The 27693-nt window shown below is 31.5% G+C and overlaps 2 protein-coding genes and 1 long non-coding RNA gene across 3 annotated transcripts; all 3 read left to right on the top strand.

Annotated features, from left to right (window-relative positions):
- The first annotated feature begins 179 nt into the window (after positions 1 to 179).
- On the top strand, positions 180 to 6649 carry LOC107443222 (carboxypeptidase N subunit 2-like). The gene is made up of 3 exons (XM_016057015.4): positions 180 to 1095; positions 5134 to 5282; positions 6425 to 6649. Exons 1-3 carry the CDS (start codon positions 443 to 445, stop codon positions 6571 to 6573), a joined length of 951 nt encoding a protein of 316 aa, XP_015912501.1. The 5' UTR covers positions 180 to 442; the 3' UTR covers positions 6574 to 6649.
- A 4521-nt stretch (positions 6650 to 11170) lies between these two features.
- LOC139424831 (uncharacterized) lies at positions 11171 to 13990 on the top strand. Its single transcript, XM_071181085.1, has 2 exons — positions 11171 to 11610; positions 13813 to 13990. The coding sequence occupies exons 1-2, from the start codon at positions 11171 to 11173 to the stop codon at positions 13988 to 13990; spliced, it is 618 nt and encodes a 205-aa protein (XP_071037186.1).
- A 4608-nt stretch (positions 13991 to 18598) lies between these two features.
- Positions 18599 to 24786, top strand: LOC139425540 (uncharacterized). Its single transcript, XR_011636742.1, has 3 exons — positions 18599 to 18755; positions 23374 to 23522; positions 24602 to 24786. It is a non-coding gene; the product is annotated as an uncharacterized lncRNA (long non-coding RNA).
- The last annotated feature ends 2907 nt before the right edge of the window (positions 24787 to 27693 follow it).

The raw sequence follows: 27693 nt of genomic DNA, 5'->3' as shown, positions 1-27693 counted from the left end.
TATATATATATATATATATATATATATATATATATACGTGTGCGTGCTGTAAACTTCATTTCGATTCCCAATTAGTAATATCTCCTTTTTTATCCCCCTTATCTTCCTATTAGATATCAAAGCTTCATTCCCTAAATCTTCATTAGAATTCTGTCTAGAGACGTGTCTTTTTTTATCTCTTGAAGAACTTAGAGTTAAGAAATGAGGTAGACAGACACAGACGCATTTACTATTTACATTTGCAACAAGGGTATAGTAAGAAACGCAACTTTTGACAAAGGGAAGACAAAAAATAGATAACAGGCGAAGTAACAATAATCTCTTACGATAAGAAATAATATCATTCTAACACCTGCTTTTAAGTGTTCCTTAAAGACAGATAGAAACGGCAATTCATGTCTGCAGTTAAAATCCTACAAACTATTCAAGATACGAATCAGACATGCTCGTTTTTTACGTGGTCGTTTCAACCTTATGTTTTCTTTCGGAATGTTACCAACTGCGAAATGATTCTCCAACCTGCATAAAAATGCGTGAACATGTAGTGGAATGTTCTGGAATAGATAATCCTGATACTCTGAGAAAAACTTATCTCAAATTATTAAAAAGTGAATATTCTTCTAAAACTGGGAAGGTCAATAAGTTCGATATATCAAAGTCTTACTTTTCGTACATTCCTCATGATTTATTGAAAGGCCATGACAATTTATACATCATAGAGATAAGAGACACTACTTTAATATCTCTGAGTGATACAGACACTGCTTTCGTTGGGGCAGAAAAAGAAGTCTGGAAGTTTGAAATGCGGCATTGTGTCTTGTTTGGGGATTTCGATTGGTACCAACTACGAAACATGACACAGCTAGAAGAAATTGAGCTGACAGATATTGGTTTAAAATACATTGATATTGATGCGAATTTCCCTCATTCGTTCAATTTAAAGGTGTTAGCTTTAAATTACAACAGTATTTCATACATAAGTGATCAAGGATTTTCCAAATTTGTTAATCTTGAAAATTTAGATTTAATGGACAGCAATATATCGAAGTTGAAGAGAAGCATGTTTCCGAACTTACTCGTAAGGATTGATTTGTCGTAAGTCCTTTTTGTATGCTCACACATGTAAATAAATTTATGCAATACATAAATTAGTCTAATAGTCATTATACATTACAGTAAGTTACTTATATATCTTATAATGAAATGTATTTTCATCTTCATCATTTTTTACGGATCATAATAGTACTATAAAAATAGGGTTTAGAACGTTCACTTCATAAAATTTTTAACTTGCAGCAAACTGTATGCTCATCTTAGTAAGTGGTAAAAAGTTTCCTGATTGTGCATGTCAGCTCTTGATAAAGTTGAAAAAACGATGGGAGAAAAATGCATAATACTTTTTATCTAAATGAAGCATTGTATTTTATGTGGGTTTTGGACTGAATCGAATGAAATCGTCCCCGAGATGATCGAGTTAATTTAAAAGTTACAAACGTTTTATATACAGAAAGTACAATTTTGTACCTGTATTAATTTACTCATATGACATTTCTCTCTAAGGGAGGTATTATTGTTTATATATTATTGTAAGCTAAATATATTGGCTGAGTTAAAACACGAAATTGAAGACAATTGAATGCGACAAAATCCAATTCTATGGAGTCAATAATTTAGAAGTTATAAGGGTTTGTTTATTCAAAATAAGTCCAAAAACAGTTTCTTTAAAATTCAAATTCATCAATTTTATTTTTTGAACGGTCTGTTCTACTGACTAAAGTGATTGGTATCTTTCTGTTCACTTTTACATAAATTGTCTGCATGAATTATTTGCAAGATGTGCAAATAGGAACAAGTATGAAATTGTATTTTTCTACAGAAGCATTTTCACCTTCTAAATTTCATGTCTTTGTTGATATTCGATTCAGCATTAAAATTGCCTGAAAATGAAATTTTCATAATCCGATTTGCGTAAATTGTACTTTTTAAAATGTAAATTACCTATTACCGCGTGTTTGTTCTCATTAGATTCAGTGTTAAAAATCATATTAAGCAATCTTTTATGCGTCTAGATATCTATGTCACGTGTGTATGTACAAATACGAAATTGTACGTTTTACACATAAAACTTTAGGCTGTTTTTCAAAGGATCTGTAGTAGTATGAAATAAAACTTTTTAATGAATAATAAGTTATTTTCATCATTGATGTGAGTTTGTAAAAGTTCTCATGACTGTTATTTTATGTTTATCATATCTTTAGCCAGCGCACTCTATGTTTATTCTGAAAATGGCACAAAACGTCAGTATGTGGGCAAGCCAGAGTTTAGAGAAAAGAAAGCGTGTTTGTGGTCTTACATTTTAATATTCAAAAATTGACTACATTGCTGCATTATATAGGCTCATAAAAATCTTTAGAAAATGGGAATAAAGCATTGCTTTTGATCATTTTATTCTAGGTGGGAAAATATTACCGAATGGGTGATTTTTTTAAAAAAAAGTTTAATTACTTTTAGGATATTTTAGTTATTTCCCGTTCTAAAGCCCGGATAATTCCTTTCAGCAAGAAGACATATATAATTTAAGATTATAGCTTTGCATCAAGTATAAAGCATTTAAATTAGGCTTTTTTATTTTCCGTCGAGAAAGAGCTATAAAAAACGTTTTTAACCATTTGTTCAATCCTTTCGGGATTAGGACATGTTTTTCTGGAAAACTGCATCTGAAGCCCTGGCAGCTTAGCACTGGCACTTTTTGGTCCCAGTTTTTCTCCTATCTTGCCTCCCGACAAATAATGATACTCTACATTGTACAACTCTTAATCACTTACCATTAAGTGTGTGCTTAACAGTTCTTCGTATATGTACTAGAATATTTATATTTTAATAGTCGTGGTTCGGCAATTTTTGAGCTATCTTTACAATACTCCAATAGGTTACATGCAATAAGTATTCGAAGACAAAAATGCACGTAATTTTTCTAATACTTTTTATTGTCGTTTTCTGGTTTAGAGATTCGATTTAAGCCTTATCTTGATCATTTTTTCCCCAGTGAAATGAAAGGATAAGTTAGATAATTATTTAATTGTTTTATTTCATCACCTTTTAGATATAATTTAAAGTTCTTTTAACCCGAAAAATTATAAATAAAATATAAAAATGATGACGAAGATGTCAGAGCCAGCCAAACATTGATGGATGGGAGTAGTTTCATACTGTATAATCCGAGCATTGATGGATGAGCCCATACTGTATAATCTTTAACAGATGGGACCAAAAAATCAGCGATTATGTATGAGGGTAGTTATGGTTAGAATAAAGAAAATATTTAAAAAAGGCATTTTTTCACAATATGGTGGCCATTTGAAAAAAAATACAATAAAATTGATTTTTTGGCCTTAAAACATGGGTAAAAAAAAAAAAAAATCAAAATTTTGGAAAATGCAACGATAGCCATTTCGTTTATTGAAACTATAGCTACATAAATTCTTTACTAATTTCCAAAGCGACCGAAATTGATCGAGTGGTTTTTCTGCAATCTAAATGCCAAAATAATAATAATAATGATTTTGCGGGGGTGATTTTTTTTACCCATTAGCAAAATGGGTGTCGTTTTTGTTATTGTGGCGTACGCAGCTTATTTGGACGTCATCACACTATTCAACCTGTGCACAAGAGTAATAATAAACAGTGCGCATGCGTCGTCATTGCATGCGTTGCTATGGTGAACGCTACTGTCTGATAATTTTGAAGAATTATTTTTTTCATTTTTAATTTTGTTTTGCATAAAGTTGGTGAGTTTATTTTTGAGATATGGGACCAGAGAGATTCCATAAATACTTCTTGTGTTGTGAATGAAAGAGAATTTTTTGAACGATATTTTTGTATTGTTTTATAATTAAGAATCAGAAATTCTAACCTACAGTTCAAACTGGATCGTTTTCAATACTAATTCAGGTAAATATCACAATTAAAGAGGGTCCCAAACTGATTGACGCTGTCCCAAAAGTTAGAGAAAAAAAAAGATGCCAAGGCCTAAACATACCGAGGCTGAAAAAGCTAAAGCTAAGGTCTTGGTAAGGCTAACGCAGACGGGAAAATGTCAATGGGTAACCTGTGATAGCCTTTCGGCAATCCCAATTTCTTTTTTTTAAAGAGTTTTAAATCATTTATATTTGGTTTTTTTCGGGACTTAGCTTCTATCTGCGATTCCTGGATCATAAAGCACGCCTTCCCCGATCGCAAATATTTCGTTGGCAGAAACAACTTCCTTCAGTGCTGCAGATCAAACTTCTTTGCAGAAGAAAGATGCGTGATGCTCTTAGTGTACAAGGTGATCCGTGTTGCTCCTTTAGTAAAACTCAAACTGTTGCCAATTGAAGTACCCAGGATATCCAACATGCTGGCAATCCCCATGAAATCGTCGTTGAATATCATCGTGGCTGAATAATTGGCAATTTCTATCACATCTTAACTGGAATAGGTGTGTTTTAGAGAAAACGCCAAAATAAGCTAATTTAGCGATTCGTTATTGTTTTGAATGTTAGCGAAACACATCTTTCCAATAAACTGTCATTTGATAGGTCTTGGTATTGGGGTTCGTTGAGAGTAAATTAGACTGAAAGTATCACATGGAACAAACTGAAACTTACTTTATTTACATCAAAATATATACCAAGAAAGAAGAAGTTGCCAGAACAGGAAACTCAAAAACTACCTAAATAATCTCGAACTCAACACTTGGTAATTAGCCTCCTGCATCCTCGACGACATGGAATGGTTGGTTCAATGATCGCGTTTTTCAACTATATCAAATGGTTTCCAGACAGAACAGTTCCGCTCACATATGCTACATATTCAAAATATGCCATAAAAAGCATTTTTTGAATTTTTTAGACCAGACTCTAGACATTTTACTGTTGCGAGAAGGCACTTTGACCCATCGGACAAGACGAAAGTGTAAGAAAAATGTTCCGATGAATTCCAGTGGTTATCCTTGTCTAGTTTCAATCTTCTCTGTTTCTTACTAACGGAGAGAAATTTAATGCAGTTAACAATAAAAGTGGACTGTATAACAGTATATAAACATAGCAATATTGCGACTAATTTTTAAAACTAAATATTGTTTTTATATTTCAGTAGCAACAAAATTTCCTCTCTCCCTTCTGATCTTTTCACAAACATGCCAAATCTGATAGTTCTTAATTTGGATAAAAATGGTTTTCAAACTCTTGATCAAACACTGTTTGCACACATCTGGAAGAACTTACTCGTGTTTAATATAGCAGGTACTATATTTGACTTTTTTTAATATAATTATTTAAATATCATAATTTGGATAAAAATGGTTCTCAAACTTTTGATCAGACACTGTTTGCATCCTTTTAAAAGAATTTTTATCTGTTTAAAATGGTCTCCAAACTCTTGATCAGAAGCTGTTTGCCCCCCTTTGGACAAACTTATATCTGCTTAATATAGAAGGCACTATATTTGTTTTTTTGTAAATATTGTATTTAAATATTTACTTTCATTTTGAATGAAGTGGCTGAATGATTTATCTTTCGTTTGCACCAAAAAGATTATCTTTCAATTAAAGTAAAAGGAACTATGTAAACACTAAAGTGGCAGTTATTAATTTCTTGTTAGACTATAAATATCAAACCTTGTACTTTTGCTTTATTCATTTCCGGTTAAATTCTGCTAGTCTGGCAACATTTAATCCAAAAATATTTCAGCCACTAGAAATATTGAACTATTTGCTTCCAAACGTTTAGATATTTTTGCTACCACTATTCCTCAAATAACAAAAAGGTAAAGTATGCTTCTTCAATAAGAATACATGAGGTCACATTGCGTTGCCTGACTAGAATTTGCAACTATAATTTGTTGTTCCGTAAAAAGGTTTAAGTTCTTGAAAATAATTTTGTATGAATATCCGTTGATATTTCATAACTTCTATCCCTTTGACTAGTTTCCCCTTTAAATTTTGATAATTTAATCTTTCAATTATTTATTCAATAAAATAAACTATGTACACTGATCTGGCACTTATTAATTCTTCGTTAATATGAAAATTTAAAATATTTTGATTTTGTTTTGAAAAATATTCTGGTATGAATTTTTCTTAATATAATAATAATGAAAAAAAAATTGAATAATAAGCAACAATAACATATGAATAAAAAATTAAAATTACAAATTTTAATATTTAAACTCAATCTAAATTAAAAGTGTTTAAACTCCATGTAACAGTAACAGAGTGGCTTAAATCACGATTTGAATGCATTTATGATCGGAATTAAAAAATAAAAATCTTTGTATATATAAATAATTTTCTTTTCAATGTTGTTTTGCATTGTTGTATTCTGTTGTTTTATTTGAGATCGATATTTCATTGAAATATATTGTTTCGTTACTTTCAATTCCACAGATAATCCATTGAGCTGCGATTGTAGAATAAAGTGGATACTTCTTCATCCTTTTCCGGGGAAAAGATTTTCCGGAAAATGCGTGGAACCCAATGAATTGAAGGAAAGATATTTGGGATCTTTAGAAGACTTAGAACTTTGGTGCTTCTGAAAAAAATGGCTCTAAATTTAAAGTGTCTTATTTGAATCTAATTATATTTTCTAGAAGAATAAAAGGTTAATAGATATTCTTTTATTTTGTTTTTCGCTGACATAACAGAGAAAATGTGCAATCTATATATTTCTCATAACACATAACTCTATAGGAACACCCAATAATTTCAATAATTTTTACCAAAACACTTTGGTCTTGATTTTATTAAAATTAGCAATAAAATATGGGTTTATAATTTGGGATAAAATTTGGAGTTTTATCATTATTAATTTTATACTTTAGGGAATTGGAAAAAAACACCATTTACTCGGTTAAACTTACATTTCAGTATTGTATTTTTACCAAATGTTTGGTAAAATTATACTTTTATAAAAACAGAATTTCTATTAAACAGTTACTATATGAGTGGAAATATTACCAAATTATATTTTGGTTCAATTAACCATAAATATCATTACCATACAGTGCTGTAATTTTTGTATAAACGCATAAAATTTTTGTGGGTAAATGTATCTGCTCTAACTCTTTCTCAACAGAGGATATGATGATCAATACCGTATTGTAAATTATATTGAATTTAATTAATTTTATGAATTAATTTTAATTCAATTACTTTTAATTTTTCAATATATTAAATTTAATTAGTTTTTATTAATTAAGTTCTTTTACACGTTTCATAATATATTTTTTATTTTCTATATTTTCACCAAAAAGCCACATGGCCTTATGGTTATAAGACCCAGAAGAGAACCCTGGTTTGTAGAACTCATCTTAAATTTAGGATTTTAGCTTTTCGAACTTTTGAAAACACATCATACGACGCTACCTTCCATACCGACTAAGCGGCCATAAATTTTATATAAAATGTTTCTTAATAATATAATTATACATACGCAATTCCTAATACATGAACCTCCCTTTAATTTCAATATTTTATCAAAGGCACTGTATATAAAACTCCTTTTAATTATACAGCGTCCCACAGTGGACTAATCGCAAAGACACTGTTCCCAGTAGATCACCGAAATAAAGCATCTCTGGCAGATGTCAATGAGAGAGTGGGTGACCACGTTGATCGGCCTGCGAAGGATCAGATTGCGCATGGTATCGGTCCTCGTTAAACCGTTCATCCATCAAGTGCTGCTCGACATCGAGTGCATTTACTGAAGTGGGGGTAGCCTTATCCTCCGTAGAGAATTAAAATTGTGATGGTTTGTCTTCGTATCATCCTTAGGGATGTGTACCAGACTACCAACTTGTAGTCGATATCGTCATAATGACTTCCGGCATTTTTTCTTGTTTTGTTTAGGGCTTCTTTGTTGCAAAACAAACTGTCACCGTTATGTTTACCTTATCTTCGAACAATTGAATGCGGGTACATGGTTCAGGATCAACTGATTAATAGCCTACTACTAATGAACTGTAGTAAAGTCTTGATGCTGTATTGACCGAGTTTTTAAAAATGATATATAATATCTGTTTCATTCCTAATCTAGGCAAGTAAAGGTTATTATTTCTAGAAGTGGGGACCACAATTGGTAGTGAATTCTCAGGATCTCAATGCCCTAATTTAGTGTAAACTTAATCACTTGTTCATTATACTATAAAATTTTTGTGTCAAATAGATTCAGTTTGCTATTTGTAATCCATCCTGGTTTGAAACTATAATGGTCAGCAGTGTAATTAAAAAATCATCACTGAAATAACCATATATTTTGGAATTTGGAGCCATTTGCAGGTAAGCTATAACATTGATTGAATTAAATAATCCTTTTTACAATAATCAGGTTGTTTATAATTCGAAGTCATTTGAGGGCAATCCGTAATAATGATTGAAATAAATAGTCCCAATTGCAATAACTAGGTACTCTTGAATTTGGAGTAATCTACGGTCAATCTATAATAACGACTTAATTAAACATTGGGAGTACACATTAGTTCGATGCGCTTTCAAAAGATGGCTCTGACTGTTATGAATGTTTCATAGTGACAGCTGATTTCGGTGGTTTCAGAGAGATTAGACATCTATCAATAATATTAGGTTAAATCGCTTTAAGTTTCATGCAAAAACCCTGTTTTTTACTTTGTTGAATATGTCGAGTTTTGTGGTAATTAATCAGCTTTTGCTGGATGTTTTATGTTTCTGCTTTAATTGATGGAAGGAAAGTGCAGCTGAAGCTCATCGAATGCTTGTAGAATTTTATGGTGACAATGCTCCAACTGATAAATCATGTGGGGAATGGTTTAGACTGTTAAAGAATGGTGAATGAAGAATGGTGAATGGTGTTGTATACTGTGAGCTGCTACAAATTGATGAATCCATTACAGAAGATCGGTTGAGGCTACAATTTATTCGTTTGAGCTGTGCATTTCGAGAAAAACTGCCGGAATGCGAGCAAAGACATGACGAAGTCATGACAAGTTATTTTTCGGCATGAATACGGTTTGCTTCATGTCGTAAAAAATTATTTGGAAACGCTCAAGTCGATACGAGTGGTCGATACGAATTCCAGACCCGGCTTGCAACGATCACAGTGCTGACGTAAAATATCCTCAGTGGTAGACGGATTATATTCGGCTGTTGGGTAGACGACATTTCAACGAAGGTTATAGAATAAAATCTCGGGCATTGAAAATCCAGATAATATAACAAAAGCTTTTTATAAGTTTAATTACTCCTGAAATTACTCCTGGGATTATAATTCATTCTGACGTTTCGTACATTTATCACGATTTTTTCTAAGATCACCTGGAAAAAAAATGAAATAAAAATTAGACGAAGAACTTAGTGATAGCGACAGGGCGTTTGAAGGACAGGGCTTGCGAAGTTATGACGTTTTTCGAATGACTAATTTTTTTCTCCTTCAGGGATTTTGACTAGTATGAATAGCAAAATTTGATTGCATTAACATATTTTTACTCGAAAAATATTGGATTGGAGAGCATTGAAATGGATGTGAATGCTGCTTATAATCTGATGTCATTATATCTGAGTAGAAAAATTTTTCGTACTTAAGTGATGAGGCATTTGCATCATTTATTCATCCGTAAACCATTTGGTTAACTGGAAACAAAATATCCGAGGTGAAAAGATGTATGGTGTCTTATTCGAGAGTGGAATTATGAAATATCATGCTAATGAAATTAACATGATGTTTATGAATTAAGCTAATGAAATTTTTGAAATAATAAATAAATTGTTTTATTTTTTATTACCATTTTCCATATTCTTGTGTATCCTTTTAAACTCTGTTTCTGTGCCGTGCTTCTTTCTGTACATTTCTAACTAGGAATTCTTTTACAATTCTTTGAGGAATGAAACTCCAATATTTCAGGGATTTTTCTCCTTTTTCTTTGTTTTGCATTTATTCATTTTCTTTAAAAACTTTTTTACATAAAATTTCACGGATTTAAGTTTCTCAGAAAAAAATTGTTAAATTACAATTTATTTAATTACAGTAATTGTTATTTCAGTCAAATATACAAATGACAGTCGGTATTTAAACTGTAAGGAAAAAATTAGTGACTGTTTTCACTTAATGCAGTTAAACAACCTGAATTTTATGCACTCCAGCTTTTTTTTTAAATAATTATTTTTTTAAAAATATTTTAATTTAAAATAATTAATTAAAATATTTCCTTTTTGTCTTTGTTGTATAATATATATNTATATATATATATATAAACGACGATAATTTAATAATCAAACTTAACATTTAATTGAAAAAAAAGGAAATGAGTTTAACAGTAACATCATTGGTGAGAGCTACCTTCTTGCAGTATCGCCGAATCGAAAGTGAATGTGAAATTCGATTGTTCTATGGAAAAAGTTAAGAATTAATTCGGGAGTTTTCCGCCTGGATCCGCTGGCGCCTTTCAAAGAGGAAGTAGCTGATGAAATTATTCTCAGTATCATATGCTAACGGCTGATGCAATCTGCCCAAGCAATACACTATTGACACTGAAACTCTACATATAAATTTCATTTCAATTCCCAATTAGTAAGATCTCCTATTTTATTTCCCTTATCTCCCTATTAGATATCAAAGCTTCATTTCTTATTTTTTAATTAGAATTCTGTCAAGAGACGTGTCTTTTTTTAATCTCTAGAAGAGTTTAGAGGTAAGATATAAGGTATTCAGATACGTATATACAGGTGCGTTATTTACTATTTACATTTGCAATAAGGGTAAAGTAAGAAACGTTACTTTTGACAAAAGGAAGAAGAAAAATAGATAACAGACGAAGTGACAATAATCTTTTACGATAAGAAACAATTTCATTCTAAAACCTGCTTTTAAGTGTTCCCACGAAACAGATAAAAACGGCGATTTATATCTACATTTAAAATTCTACTAACTTTTCAAGATACGAATCTGACATGCTCGTTTTTTACGCGGTCGTTTCAGCCTTGTGTTTCTTTTCGGAATGTTACCAACTGCAAAACGATTCTCCAACCTGCAGAAATCTTAACAGATATACTGTGAAATGTTCTGGAATAGATAATCCTGACAATCTAAAAAAAAATTATCACAAAATATTAAAGAGTTGGTTTTCTTCTAAAACTGAGGATATCGAAGAGTTTCAAATAACAATGTCTCACTTTTCGTACATTCCTCATGATTTGTTGAAAGGTCATGACAATATAAAATTGATAGAGATAAGAAACACTACTTTAATGTCTCTGAGTGATACAGACATGGCCTTCGTTGGGGCAGAAAAAGGAGTCCGGAGGTTTGAAATGTGGTATTGTGTCTTGTTTGGGAATTTCGATTGGTACAAACTACGAAACATGACGCATCTACAAGAAATTGTGATGATAGATATTGGTTTAAAATACATTGATATTGATGCGAATTTTCCCCATTCGTTTAATTTAAAGCAGTTATTTTTAGAATACAACAACATTTCATACATAAGTGATCAAGGATTTTCCAAATTTGTTAATCTTGAAAATTTACAATTAAGGGACAACAATATATCGAAGTTGAAGAGAAGCATGTTTCCGAGCTTACTCTCAAGGATTGATTTGAAGTAAGTCATTTTTGTATACTTATGCAAGTAAATAAACTTAAGTAATGCATAAATTAGTCTAATACTCATTATACATTACAGCAATGTATCATATATAGCTTATTATCAAATGTATTTTCGTTTTCGTCACTTTTTACGGATCATAATAGTACTATAAAAATAGAATTTAGAATGTCCACCTCATAAAACTTTTAACTTTTTGCAAACTGCTAAGTATGCTCCTCATAGTAAGTGGTGAAAAGCTTCGTGACTATGCGTGTCAGCTTTTGACAAAGTTGAAAGAATGATGGGAGAAAAATACATAATACTTTTTATCCAAATGGAGTATTATATTTTAAGTCGGTTTTGGATTGAATAGAATGAAATCATCCCCGAGATNGAGATGATCGAATTAATTTTAAAGTTATAAGCGTTTTCTATACAAAAAGTACAATTTTGTACCTGTATTAATTTACTTATATGACATTTCTCTCTAAGGGAGGTATTATTGTTTATATATTATTGTAAGCTAAATCTAATGAAATCGAACACGAGTAAATAGGATTCATAGCTCAGAAGTTGCAAGGATTTTTGTCTATACAAATATACTAGTTTCGACTTTTATTTATTGATGCATCTGAAATTGATATATATTGGCTGAGTCAAAACATGAAATTGAAGACAATTGAATGCGACAAAATCCAATTCTATGGAGTAAATAATTGAGAAATTGTAATGGTTTGTTTATTCAAAATAAGTCCAAAAACAGTTTTTTTATACACAGATTCATCTATTGTATTATTGAACGGTATGTTTCACTGACTAATGTGATTGGTCTCTTTCTGTTCACTAATACATAAATTGTCTGCATAGATAACTTGCAAAATGTGCAAATGGGAACAAGTATGAAGTTGTATTTTTCTGCAAAATAATTTTACCTTCTAAATTTCTTGTCTTTGTTGATATTCGATTCAGCATTAAAATTGCCTGAAAATGAAGTTTTTATATTCCGATTGCGTAAATTAAATTTTTTTTTGCGTAAATTACCTATTACCGCGTGTTTGTTCTCATTAGACTCAGTATTAAAAAGCATAATAAGCAATCTTTTATGCGCTTATATATCTATGTCACATGTGTATGCACAAGTACAAAATTGTACATTTTACACATAAAATTTAGGCTTTTTTTAAGGGATATGTAGTAGTATAAAATGATGCTTTTTAATGAATAATAAGTTATTTTCATCATTGATATGAGTTAGTAAAAGTTACTCATAACTGTTATTTTATGTTTAACCTATCTTTAGCTAGCACCCTCTATGTTTATTCTGAAAATGGCACGAAACGTCAATATCGAGAAAAATTTAGAGAAAATGAAGTGTGCTTGTTGTCTAATATTTTAATATTTAAAAATTGACTACATTTCTGCATTATCTGGACTAGTTATTTGCCCGTTTTAAAGCCCGGATAATTCCTTTCAGCAAAATGGCATACAAAGTTTAAGATTATAGCTTTGCATCAAGTATAAAGCTCCTAAATTGTGGCTATTTATTTTTATTTTCCTTGGAGAAAGAGCTATGAAAAGCCTTTTTAACTATTTGTTTAACCGTTTCGGGCCTTTTCACATTCAATTTAGTTGGGAAAACCACATCAGAAGTCCTGACAGCTTACTTTCTTCCAGCCTTGGTACTTTTTTCCGCCAATTTTTCTCCTATCTTACCTCCCGACAAAAAATTATACTCTACATTGTACAGCTCTTAATCTCTTACCATTAAGCGTGTGTTTAACGACTCTTCGTATCTTGGCGAACAAAGAACACGGGGCGAGCTCAAATGATCAGAAAGTCGCTTCCCCCAAAGTGGTTGCCGGGAGAAAAGTGTTGAACCAAGCAGACTCCTCAATTCTGCTTTTAACATGTAAAGTCTAAGGCGGGCTTGTCATACTTTGAATCGATTTTTCTTGTTTAAGAATCGGAGTGATCAATTAAAAAAAAATACTAATAATTTTTTTCAATCTTTCCTATCTACGAAAATGTAGGTCAATTTTTTTAAATCTTTATTACTTTTTGTAATATTGCCTTTGAAACATAAGGCACTTTCTACCTTTGAGTAAGGGAAGAAGGCAACTTCCACCCCAAGTTCATTCTTCAAGAGACGATTGTCGTCGAAATCCCCCTTTCGTGACAGTGGTTAGTCGATTAGTTTCATGTTACTTAACACCCCAGGAAGTACAAATACCCTCACCAAAAATGCAGAGGAGACAGTGGAACTGGTTTTGGAGGTGCTCTATATTTCATCCATGTTCGGGCCGAACCCTTAGTGAAAGTTAGAAGAGAAATGGAAAGGCCTCCTCAGGCATTCTTTGGCCAAGCTTCGTATACTAGAATATTTACATTTGAATAGTCGTGTTTCGGCAATTTTTGAGCTATCTTTACAATACTCCAATAGGTTAGATGCAATAAGTATTAGTAGACAAGAATGCATGTACTTTTTCTAACACTTTTTAATGTCGTTTTCTGGTTTAGAGATTCGATTTAAGCTTCATCTTGAGCAATTTGTTCCCCGTAAAATGAAAGGATAAGTTAGATAATGATTTAATAGTTTTATTTCATCACTTTTTAAACATAATTTAAAATTTTTTTTAACCCGGAAAAATTGTAAATAAAATATTAAAATGATGACGAAGATGTCAGAGCCAGACGAGCATTGATGGATAGGCTCAGATCCATACTGTATAATCTTTAACAGATGAGACCAAAAAATCAACGATTATGTATGAGGGTTGTTATGGGTAAAATAAAAAATATATCTTTTAGAAAGGCATTTTTTCACAAAATTGAGGCCATTCGAAAAAAAAGACAATAAAATTGATTTTTTTTGGCTTTTAAACACATGAAAAAAAAAAAAATCGAAATTTCGGAAAAATGCAACAGTAGCCATTTCGCTGATTAAAACTATAGCAACATAAATTCATTACTAATTTCCGAAGCGACCGAAATAGATCGAGTTATTTTTCTGCAATTCAAATGCCAAAAAAAAAAAAAAAATGCTTTCGAAGGAGGATTTTGTGTGTGTGTTGTTTTGGGTTTGATGGCGTGGGCACCTTGTTTGGACGTCATCACACTTTTCAGTTGTGTTCAAGAGCAATAGTAAGCAGTGCGCATGCGTCGTGATTACATGCGTTGCTATGGCGAAAGCTGCTGTTTGATAATTTTTTGGAATTCATTTCTTCCCTTTTAATTTTGCTATCTATTGAGTTGGTAAGTTCGAATTTTCGATTAAATTATAGTTCAAAATTTTGTAAAATTTTCTGGCTTTTCATGTTTTAAGTTTCCTCTTCTTTCGGGATTTTTCTTTACGGATGCCTTGCCTTTAATACAGTGAACAATGAAAAGTGGGTTGTATAACAGTATTTAACCACGGCAATATTGCGAACTACTTTTAAAACTAAATATTGTTTTTATATTTCAGTAGCAACAAAATTTCATCCCTCCCTTCTGATCTTTTCTCAAACATGCCAAATCTGGTAGTTCTTAATTTAAAGAAAAATGGTTTTCAAACTCTTGACCAGACACTGTTTGCACCCATCTGGAAGAACATAGGTAGCTTTACTATAGAAGGTACAATATTTGTCTCTTTTTAATATTATTATTTAAATATCTTAATTTGGATAAAAATGGTTCCCAAACTCTTGATCAGACACTGTTTGCACCCTTCTGAAAGAACTATTATCTGTTTAATATAGAAGGTACTGTATTTTCTTTTCTAATATTATTAAAGTATCTTAATTTGGATACAAATGGTCTTCAAGCTCTTGACAAGAAACTGTTTACCCCCCTCTGGACGAACTTATATCTAATATGGAAGGTACTATATTTGTTTCTTTTTTAAATATTATATTAAAATATTTACTCTCATTTTGCATAAAGTGCTGAATGATTTATATATCGAAGTTGAAGAGAAGCATGTTTCCGAACTTACTCTCAATGATTGATTTGAAGTAAGTCATTTTTGTATACTTATACAAGTAAATAAACTTAAGTAATGCATAAATTAGTCTAATAGTCATTATACATTACAGCAATGTATCATATATAGCTTATTATCAAATGTATTTTCGTTTTTTTCACTTTTTACGGATCATAATAGTACTATTAAAATAGAATTTAGAACGTCCACCTCATAAAAAGTTTTAACTTGTTGCAAACTGTTAAGTATGCTCCTCATAGTAAGTGGTGAAAAGCTTCGTGACTATGCGTGTCAGCTTTTGACAAAGGAATGATGGGAGAAAAATTCATAATCGTTTTTATCCAAATGGAGCAAAATTTTTTAAGTCGGTGTTTGGACTGAATCGAAAGAACTCATCCCCGAGATGATCGAGTTAATTTAAAAGTTATAAGCGTTTTCTATACAAAAAGTACAATTTTGTACCTGTATTAATTTACTCATATGACATTTCTCTCTAAGGGAGGTATTATTGTTTATATGTTATTGTAAGCTAAATCTAATGAAATCGAACACGAGTAAATAGGATTCATAGCTCAGAAGTTGCAAGGATTTTTGTCTATACAAATATACTAGTTTCGACTTTTATTTATTGATGCATCTGAAATTGATATATATTGGCTGAGTCAAAACATGAAATTGAAGACAATTGAATGCGACAAAATCCAATTCTATGGAGTAAATAATTGAGAAATTGTAATGGTTTGTTTATTCAAAATAAGTCCAAAAACAGTTTTTTTATACACAGATTCATCTATTGTATTATTGAACGGTATGTTTCNATCTGTTTTGAATCTAATTATATTTTCCAAGAGAATAAAAGGTTGATAGATATTCTTTTATTTTGCTTTTCACTGACATTACCGAGAAAATGTGGAATCTATATATTTTTCATAACACATTTGTGCACTGCCATCAACCCGTTGACATTTTAACACGAAAAGCGTTAGCAACAAAAACCAATCAGATATTATTTACGGCTAATTAACACGACTGTCAGCTATCACTATTAATGTTTTGTGCTGTCCGTAGTATAACATAAGATTTCATACTTCATAATGGTGTGGATTTCCGACCCTTTCATTTATTACGATATTTATTTCTAAGAAGTATTTAATATTTTTAGAGCTCGCAAATTTTTTTTTAAATAAACGAAATGTGTAACGTTCTAAAAATGAAGAGTTTAAATATTAGCATTTTCCTTCACGTTTCGTAAAAGAGGAAAAATAATAATTATTTTCAGCTGCTAGAATACAGGGAAAAAACAGCGATAATTATATTAGGGAAGTGAAAAATTATTTTGTCGCTTTACATATCTGAAAAAGTGCGATTACAATGCTATTCACTAAGATCCAACGTAAATGTAAACAATAGGCTCTTTGAAATAATAAACACAAAAGCATCAAAAATTAAATATAAACCTGAAGTATAAGAATTAAAATGACTGAAGTTTCAAATTGCACTAAATAAACACCAAATAATGCTCAGCGAAATGTCCGTAGGCACTAAACTAAGGAAGCTACAAGTGGGAAAACAGCATGTCCTTCTACTTTGAAACTAGGAGAGACTGATGGTGAATGGTATACCTACAAGTGACGTAGTGTGGGTACCTCGATCCTGCTTGGCTGTTGAAACGTGGTATTTGTTTACGTTAGCAACTTCATTCTATTTCGAGTAAGCCAAGCCCGTCAAGTGTCAAATCTCATTAGTGACACATACCATATTCTTGCAGAAGTATTTAAATTCTTTCACTTTATATTTCTTACTTAATACAAAGACCGCCACATAGAACAAAAAGAAAATAACTATGCATCGAGGTTGCCAGGTACACAAAACAAAAATATATCAATCGCGGTTGCAGTAAAATACATAAACACATAATAAATCTAAGTTGAGTAAGTAAAAGTCGCAGACGAGAAAGAATTAGACTTCACTCGATGCGCGATATGGCATTGTATTTATTTAACTTTAATTCAATAAACATTTTAGCTTATGCGAAGAAACTTAGATCAACTTAAACACGCCATTACAAACGATCAGCTGACGGCAAAGGTCATGTATGTGGGTATATGTGATCTTCTTCTTAAAGTGCAAGTATCCAGTATTTTTCTTTTAATAAGACAAGGTGCAAAGCAATTTTCAATGCTAAATTATAGAAGACATCAGAAGAAATCAGATTCAAATTAAACTCTGCGAATTCACTAAGGAGCGCAGTGAATTTTAAGTTAATTTCTAATAATATATTGTTAAAATTGACAATATAATTAACTATAGAGTTCACCCTTGATATTTATTAAGTTAAATTGATTTATGAACTTCCTGAAGCAAATTATTGTCTGCTTTTACTTCAAAATTCGTTCTACCTTGATATCTTATCTTAATATTAAATCTTTTCTTAATATTAATTTAAAAATTTAGCGTTAATAACCTAAGGCAACATAATTTTCACGAAAATTGATTGGATTAAGCATACCTGCCAACTCTCCCGCATTTTGCGGGAGATTTTATTTTCATATTTAAAGTGGTAGTAAATATATACTATTTTTTTTTATAAATTTAATTTTTAAATGATTTTGATGACCACTATTCTTACAAAAATTAAGCTTATATATTAATATGCGTTACTATCATGGTTGTCAACTTAATTTTTTTCAAATACAACGCATTTGTTTTCTTAAAATTGAAGTTTTAATTCCATTTTAATACCACTGGGAAAAATGATAATGGAAGGGATTAAAAGTTGGCAGGTCTGGATTAAGTATGGAAGCTGAAAAGAAATATGTTATGGGGCAACAGGCTAAGACAGATTGTTTATGATAGAAAAATTCCAGTCGTATATTATTTGATGTATGCACATTGATCATTTTTTTAAAGTTTTTTTTCTTTTTTTAAAAAAGCAAACATCATTCTGTTAAAAAAATGTATAATTATTATAAATTTATGTAAGCACATTTTGCAAGCTTTTTAATCTTATCAAAATACACAACTACCTAATTTNGTTTAATTTAAAGCAGTTATTTTTAGAATACAACAACATTTCATACATAAGTGATCAAGGATTTTCCAAATTTGTTAATCTTGAAAATTTACAATTAAGGGACAACAATATATCGAAGTTGAAGAGAAGCATGTTTCCGAGCTTACTCTCAAGGATTGATTTGAAGTAAGTCATTTTTGTATACTTATGCAAGTAAATAAACTTAAGTAATGCATAAATTAGTCTAATACTCATTATACATTACAGCAATGTATCATATATAGCTTATTATCAAATGTATTTTCGTTTTCGTCACTTTTTACGGATCATAATAGTACTATAAAAATAGAATTTAGAATGTCCACCTCATAAAACTTTTAACTTTTTGCAAACTGCTAAGTATGCTCCTCATAGTAAGTGGTGAAAAGCTTCGTGACTATGCGTGTCAGCTTTTGACAAAGTTGAAAGAATGATGGGAGAAAAATACATAATACTTTTTATCCAAATGGAGTATTATATTTTAAGTCGGTTTTGGATTGAATAGAATGAAATCATCCCCGAGATGATCGAGTTAATTTAAAAGTTATAAGCGTTATATATATAAAAAGTACAATTTTGTACCTGTATTAATTTACTCATATGACATTTCTTTTAAGGGAGGCATTATTGTTTATATATTTCTGTAAGTTAAATCCAATGAAATCGAACACGAGTCAATAGGACTCATAGCTCAGAAGTTGCAAGGATTTTTGTTTACACAAATATGCTAGTTTCGACTTTTATTTATTGATGCATCTGAAATTGATATATAGTGGCTGATTCAAAACACAAAATTAAAGACAATTGAATGCGACCAAATCCAATTCTATGGAGTAAATAATTTAGAAGTGATAAGGGTTTGTTTATTCAAAATAAGTCCAAAAAACAGTTTATTTTATACGCAGATTCATCTACTGTATTTTTTGAACCGTATGTTCTACTGACTAATGTGATTGGTCTTTTTCTGTTCACTTATACATAAATAGTCTGCATGAATAACTTGCAAGATGTGCAAATGGGAACAAGTATAAAGTTGTATTTTTCTACAAAAGCATTTTTAGCTTCTAAATTTCTTGTCTTTGTTGATATTCAATTCAGCATTAAAATTGCCTGAAAATGAAATTTTTTATATTCCGATTGCGTAAATTGTACCTTTTTTTTTTACATAAATTGCCTATTACCTCATTTTTTTTTCCTTAGACGCTGCGTTAAAAAACATAATAATCAATCTCTCAATCTCTTATGCGTCTGCACAGCTATGTCACATGCGTATGTACAAGTACAAAATTTTATATTTTTCACATAAAACCCTTAGGGTTGTGTTTCATAGGTTCTATAGTCGTATTAAACTATGCTTTTTTGTGAATAATAAGCTATTTTTGGAAGTGATGAGAGTTTGAAAAAGATACTCATGGCTATTAGGTCAAGTTTATCTTACCTTTAAATAGCGCTCTCTATGTTTATTCTAAAAATGGCACAAAACGTCAATCTGTGGGAAAGTTTAGTGAAAATGAAGCGTGTTTGCGGTCTGATATTTTAATATTTAAAAATTGACTGCATTTCTGCATTATATTGGCTCATGATCTGTACAAAATTGGAATATCGTATAGATTTTGATAATTTTATTCTAGGTGGGAAAATGAAACCAAATAGGCGATTTTTTTTTTAAAAAAGCCTAATTACTTTTAGAATATTTTAGTTATTTGCCCCTTTTAAAGCCCGGATAATTCCTTTCAGCAAAATGGCATACATAGATTAAAATTATAGCTTTGCATCAAGTATAAAGCACTTAAATTGTGGCTTTTTTTTATTTTCTTTGGAGAAAGATCTATGAAAAGCCTTTTTAACTATTTGTTTAATCGCTTCGGTCTTTTCCACATTCAATTTAGTTTGGAAAACCACATCAGAAGTCCTGACAGCTTTAGCCCTGGTACTTTTTTTCCCCAATTTTTCTCCTATCTTGCCTCTTGACAAAACTTGATACATTGTACAACTCATAATCTATTAGCTTTAAGTGTGTGTTTAACAATTCTTCGCATACTAGAATATTTATATTTGAACAGTCGTTTTTCGACAATTTTGGAGCTGTCTTTACAATTCTCCAATAGGTTACATGTAATAAGCATTCGAAGATAAAAATGCACGTACTTTTTCTAACACTTTTTAATGTCGTTTTCTGGTTTAGAGATTCGATTTAAACCTTATCTTGATCAATTTCTTTTCTCAGTGAAATGAAAGGATAAGTTAGATAATAATTTAATAGTTTTATTTCATCACCTTTTAGATATAATTTAAATTTTTTTTAACCCGGAAAAATTATAAATGAAATATTAAATAGATGACGAAGATGTCAGAGCACGCCGAGCATTGATGGATGGGCGTAGCTCCATACTGTATAATCTTTAACAGATGAGACCAAAAAATCAATAGCAACATAAATTCTTTACTAATTTCCGAAGCGACCGAAATTGATTCAGTTATTTTTCTGCAATCCAAATGCCAAAAAAAAAATAAATAAAAATGCTTTTGAATGAAGATTTTGGGTGTGTGTTGTTTTGGGTTTGATGGCGTGGGCACTTTGTTTGGACGTCATCACACTTTTCAACTGTGTTCAAGAGTAATAGTAAATAGTGCGCATGCGTCGTGATTGCATGCTCTGCTATTGCGACCGCTGCTGTTTGATAATTTTTTAGAATTCTTTTCTTCCCTTTTAATTTTGTTATCTAATGAGTTGGTAATTTCGAATTTTCGATTAAATTATTGTTCAAAATTTTGTGAAATTTTCTAACTTTTCATGTTTTGAGTTTCTTCTTGCTTCTGGATTTTTCTTTACGGCTGCCTCACTGTAACTCTTCTTTTTGAAATTGTGTCTGTTTTCATGGGCTTTGAACAAATTCCTGTACTTTTCATCCTCACAATATGTTTGTTACCCTTTTTCACTGTTTTCTTTATTATTATTATTTTTAATGCTTCGCCTAATATGTTTTTCACTGTATATGTTCTAACTTTTCATGTTTTGAGTTTCTTCTTGCTTCTGGATTTTTCTTTACGGCTGCCTCGCCGTAACTCTTCTTTTTGAAATTGTGTCTGTTTTCATGGGCATTGAACAAATTCCTGTACTTTTCATCCTCACAATATGTTTGTTACCCTTTTTCACTGTTTTCTTTATTATTATTATTTTTAATGCTTCGCCTAATATGTTTGAACACTCAAACTCCTAAGTTCTATTTTCGGAGTAACTACTATTGTTAAATTTAGGATTTCACTAAATTCTTTGAGGCCTTCTGGTGTTGCCATGAATCGCAATCAAGCCTACCTTTTTAAATCCTCTTTTTTTTTTACTGAGATGTCACGTGCGTGCGCTTTAGAGTCTACAGTATTCTCCGGATGCCCCCTGACTGGGGAAGCTTTGATGTATTAAGTTGGTGAGTTTATTTTTGAGATATGCGGCTGAGAGATCTCATATATACTTCTTGAATTGTTAAAAAAGAGAATTTCATCATTTGAACGATATTTTTGCTTTTATTGTTTTAATTAGAAATCAGAAATTCTAATATACAGTTTAAACTGGATCGATTTCAATACTAATTCAGGTGAATATCACAAATAAAGAGGGTCCGAAATTGATTGACATCGTTGAAAAGGTGAGAGTTGAAACAAGGAAAAAAAAACAATGCCAAGGCCTAAACTTACCGAGGCTGAACGCAGACGGGAGGACCGTAGACCGGAATTATAATTAGAAAGAGGGTTCCAAATTGATTTACGCGATCTCAAAGGTGAGAGTTGAAGCAAGAAAAAAAAAACAAAGCCATGGCCTAAACTTACCAAGGCTGAAAAAGGTAAATCCAGAGAACGTAGACGGGAAAAATAATTAGACAACAACCATTTTGCCAATAGGTAACCTGTCATAGCCTTTCGGCGATCACTATTTTTTTTACTTTTAATTTAATTTTTTCAAAGTTTCAAATAATTTACACTCGGGTCTTTTCAGGACTTGCCGTCAATCCGCGATACTTGTATCATAAAGCACACGAAACGCATACACTTCGTTGGCATGCACAAACTTTCTTCAGGGCAGCTGCTGGTGGAAGATGCGCTTTCCCATCTGCGTTTCTTTGCTGGAGAAGGAGGCGCGATGCTCCTAGAGTACAAGACCATCCGCGTTGCGTCTTTTGCAAAACTCAAACTGTTCCCAATTCGAATACTCACGACATCTTACATGCTGGCAATCAGCATGAAATCATCGTTGAAGATCACCGTAGCCGAATAATTGACAATTTCTATCAGATCTCAACTAAAATAGATATATTTTGGAGAAAACGCTAAAATAAGAAAATTTAGTGATTCGTTATGGTATTGAATATTCGCACATCACATCTTTCCAATAAACTGTCATTTGATAGGTCTTGGTAAATAGACAAAACAGTTCCGCTCACATATGCTTAGTCAAAATATGGCATAAAAAGGATTTTTTGAATTTTTTAGACCAGACCTCAAACCTTTTATTGTTGTGAGAGGGCACTTTGACCCGTCGGACAAAACGAAAGCTCAAGAGAAATGTTCCGATGAATTCCAGTGGTTATATCTAGTTATATCTAGTTTTTTATTTTATACCTGGTTATATCTAGTTTTAATCTTCTTTGTTTCTTACTAACGGTGTAAAATTTAATACAGTTAACAATTAAAAGTGGGTTGTATAACAATATTTAACCACAGCAATAGTGCGAACAACTTTTAAAACTAAATATTGCTTTTATATTTTCAGTGACAACAAAATTTCTTCCCTCCCTTCTGATCTTTTCACAAACATGCCAAATCTGGTAGTTCTTAATATGGATAAAAATGGTTTTCAAACTCTTGACCAGACACTGTTTGCACCCATCTGGAAGAGCATAGAATTGCTTAGTATAGAAGGTAGTATATTTGCCTCTTTTTAATATTATTATTTAAATTTCTTAACATGAAAATGGTCCCCAAACTCTTGATCAGATACTGTTTACACCCTTCTAAAAGAACTTTTATCTGTTTAATATAGAAGGTACTGTATTTGGTTTTCTAATATTATTAAAGTATATTAATTTGAATACAAATGGTCTTCAAACTCTTGACCAGACACTGTTTGTCCCCCTCTGGACAAACTTATATCTGTTTAATATAGAAGGTACTATATTTGTTTCTTTTTTAATGTTATATTAAAATATTTACTCTAATTTTGTCTAAAGTGCTGAATGATTTATCTTTGGTATTGCACCAAAAAGATTATTTTTCAATATAAGTAAAAGGAACTATGTAAGCACTAACGTGGCAATTATGAATTTCTTGTTCGACTTAAAATATCAAACAATCCAAACATGCAAACAAGCTACCACTATTCCTTAAATAACAAAGAGGTGAAGTATGCTTCTTCAATAAGAATACACGAGGTCGCATTGCGTGGCCTGACTAGAATTTGCAACCATAATTTGTTGTTCCGCAAAAAGGTTTAAGTTCTTGAAAATAATTTTGTATGAATATCCGTTGATATTTCACAAATTGTGATTAGTTTCCCCTTTAAATTTTGATAATTTAATCTTTCAATTATTTATTCAATAAAATAAACTATGCACACTGATTCCTCTTTAATATAAAAATTTAAAATATTTTGATTTTGTTTTGAAAATTAATCTTTTATGAATTTCTCTTTATATAATAACAACGCAAAAAAAAGTTGAAAAATAAGCAACAAGAACAAACGAATAAAAAATTAAAATAACAAATTTTAGAATTTAAACTCAATCTAAATTAAAAGCATTCAAACTCATGTAAACTCATGTACCAGCTACAGAGTGTCTTTAATCACGATTTGAATGTATTTATGATCAGAATTAAGAAATAAAAACATTGTATATATACAAAAATCTTTTTCGATGTTTTTTTTATTGCTGTATTCTGTTGTTTCATTTGAGATCGATATTTCCTTAAAGTATATTCGTTCTTTACTTTAAATTTCATAGGTAATCCATTGAGATGTGATTGTAGAATAAAGTGGATACTCCATCATCCTTTTCCGAAGTATATTTATGGGAAATGCATGGAACCAAATGAATTGAAGGGAAGATTACTGCATTCTTTAGAACACTTAGAACTATTATGCTTCTGAAAACATGACTCTAAGTTCTAAGTTTGTTTATTTGGATCTAATTATATTTTCTAGGAGAATAAAAGGTTAATAGATATTCTTTTATTTTGTTTTTCACTGACATAATCCAGTTAATGTGCAATCTATAAACACACTTGTACACTGCCAGCAACCCGTTGACATTTTAACTCGAAAAGCGTTAGCAAGAAAAAACAATCAGATATTGTTTACGGCGAATTAACACTAGTGCCAGCTATCACTATTAATGTTTTCAATGGTCCGTAGTATAACATAAGATACTTCATAACAGTGTGGATTTCTGACCATTTCATTTTCAACGATATTCTGACCATTTCATTTTCTAAAAGAAATGGTTGGAAGGTGGAAGGTTTCTATGGTGTCAAGTCTGATGGCTTCTTTGGCTAGTTGGTCCGGTTTATATTGATTTTTGATGGTTTTGTGTTTATTATTTCAAAGAGCCTACTTTTTACATTTACGTCGAATCTCAGTGAATTTATAACATTGTACTCGCAGTTTTGCAAATATATAAAGCGACAAAAAATAAATTTCTTCCCTCAAACAATTGTCGCTGTTTTTTTCATGTTTTCTTGCATCTGCAAATAAATATTAATCCTCCCTTTTAAAAAACGTGAAGGAAAATGTTAGTATTCAATCTCTTTATTTTTGGAACGTTCCACGTCTCGTCTATTTAAAAAAAATCCTTGAAAAATCTGAAAATATTAAATACTTCTTAATGAAAGTGTATGGTATCGGTCCTCGTTAAACCGTTCGTAAATCAAGTGCTGCTCAACATCGAGTGCATATACTGAAATGGGGGTAGCCATATCCTCCGTAGAGAATCAAAATTGTGATGGTTTGTCTTCGTATCATCCTTAGGGATGTGTACCAGACTACCAACTTGTAGTCGATATCGTCATAATGACTTCCGGCATTTTTTTCTTGTTTTGTTTGGGGCTTCTTTGTTGCGAAACAAACTGTCACCGTTATGTTTACCTTATCTTCGAACAATTGAATGCGGGTACATGGTTCAGGAGCAACTGATTAATAGCCTACCACTAATGAACTGTAGTAAAGTCTTGATGCTGTAATGATTGAGTCTTTAAAAATTCTATGAAATATGTTTCATTCCCAATCCAGAAAAATAAAAGCTATTATTTCTAGCAGAGGTGACAAACTTTTGGTAATGATTTCTCAAGATCTTCATGCCCTAAATTTAATCTAAACTTAATGACTTGTTCTTTAAACTATAATATTTGAGTCAAATAGATTCATTCTGCTGTTTGTAACCCATCCTGGATTCAAACCGGTGAGTTTCACACTCACGATTGACCGGAGGGATTCAAACTCACGATCTCACAAATCCGAGACCATCAACGTTCTACCAACCACGCTATCCCAGTCTTAAAACAGGCCTTCTCAATAGATTGCTGGGGAGCCGTGATGGCTAAGGGGATAGAGCGTTCGCCATCCAACGAGGTGAACCGGGTTCGAATCCCAGCGATGGCTTGTCGATACAAATTCCACACCCGGCTTGCACTGATCACAGTCCTGGCGTAAAATATCCTCAGTGGCAGACGGATCATATTTGGCTGTTAGGTAGACGAGTGTTATAGAACAAATTAGAATGCTCGGGGATTGAAAATCCAGATAATATAAGAAAAGCTTTTAATAAGTTTAATAAATGTATCTCGTCTGAGATTACTCCTGGGATTATCATTCGTTCAGACTTTTCGTTCATTTCTCACGATTTTTTCTAAGATCACGTGAAAACAAATGAAATAAAAATAAGACGAAGAACTTAGTGATAGAGGCAGGGCATTTGAAGAACATGCCTTTTGATAGAGGCAGGGCATTTGAAGCACAGGGCTTTTGAAGTTAAGACGTTTTTCGAATGACTAATTTGTTCATTTTCAGGGATCTTGACTAGTATGAACTGCAAAATTTGATTGCATTAACATATTTTTACTCGAAAAACATTGGATTGGAGTACATCAAAAGGGATGTGAATGCTGTTTCTAAATTGTATTAATTTGTTGGTTAGAAGAAACAAAGAAAATAATAAAATAAAATAAAATAAAAAAACATCAAAAGGAACCACCAGGAAATATCACCCTTTTAATAATTATATGGATTTAACTGCTGGTAGAATTCAGGATGATGCATAAAAATTTAATTTAATTTAACACTGAATGAAATGTTAGTATTTGAAAGATATTAGATTTATTTTTTTTAAAATTTAATTAATGCATAAGGATTAATTTAAAGTTTACGGATAAGAACTGCCCTCATTTCTTGCTATTTGACAGAATCACTCTTCAGCAGCTCTAAAATGTTTCTAAATATCGATAATTACACTTATTTTATAGGGATTTCTTCTTCTTCCATAGCAGCCCTTTGCGAAATATATCATTCAAAATGGATCCACATGAAACTATTTTATTCAATTTCAATTGAAGTTTCCTTCTTGTACGGACATAGGGGAATTGTAGAATAATCATGAATCAGTAATTGCTTCAATTATAACATAATCCCCACTCCTAACAGAATGGGAATTGCACTTTTAGTAGCTGTGCGAAAATTCAGCGAAGGGTTCAACATACAATGTATCGAAGCACCTTTCATCTTCTCATTGACATGTGTGAGTGCAATTTCATTTTTATAATAATCAAGCACGAGGTTAACCGGGTTCGAATCACGGCGATGGCTGGTCGATACGAATTCCGCATCCGACTTGCACCAACCACAGTGCATGCGTGAAATACCATGAGTTGTAGACGGATCTCGGGTTAGAGTCCTCTTGCCGTCATGCTAACCGCGGAAGGGTTTCGCAGTTTTCCTCTCCATGCAACGCAAATGCTGGTTAGTTCTTTTATCTTACATTACAAGGTGACTAAATCACAAAAATTACAAGGAGTTGAACATTAGTAGTCGTAAACCCTAAAATTG

Source organism: Parasteatoda tepidariorum, chromosome 5, assembly GCF_043381705.1.
Source record: "Parasteatoda tepidariorum isolate YZ-2023 chromosome 5, CAS_Ptep_4.0, whole genome shotgun sequence".
NCBI lineage: Eukaryota > Metazoa > Arthropoda > Arachnida > Araneae > Theridiidae > Parasteatoda > Parasteatoda tepidariorum.
This window is presented reverse-complemented; position numbering and strand designations above follow the sequence as displayed.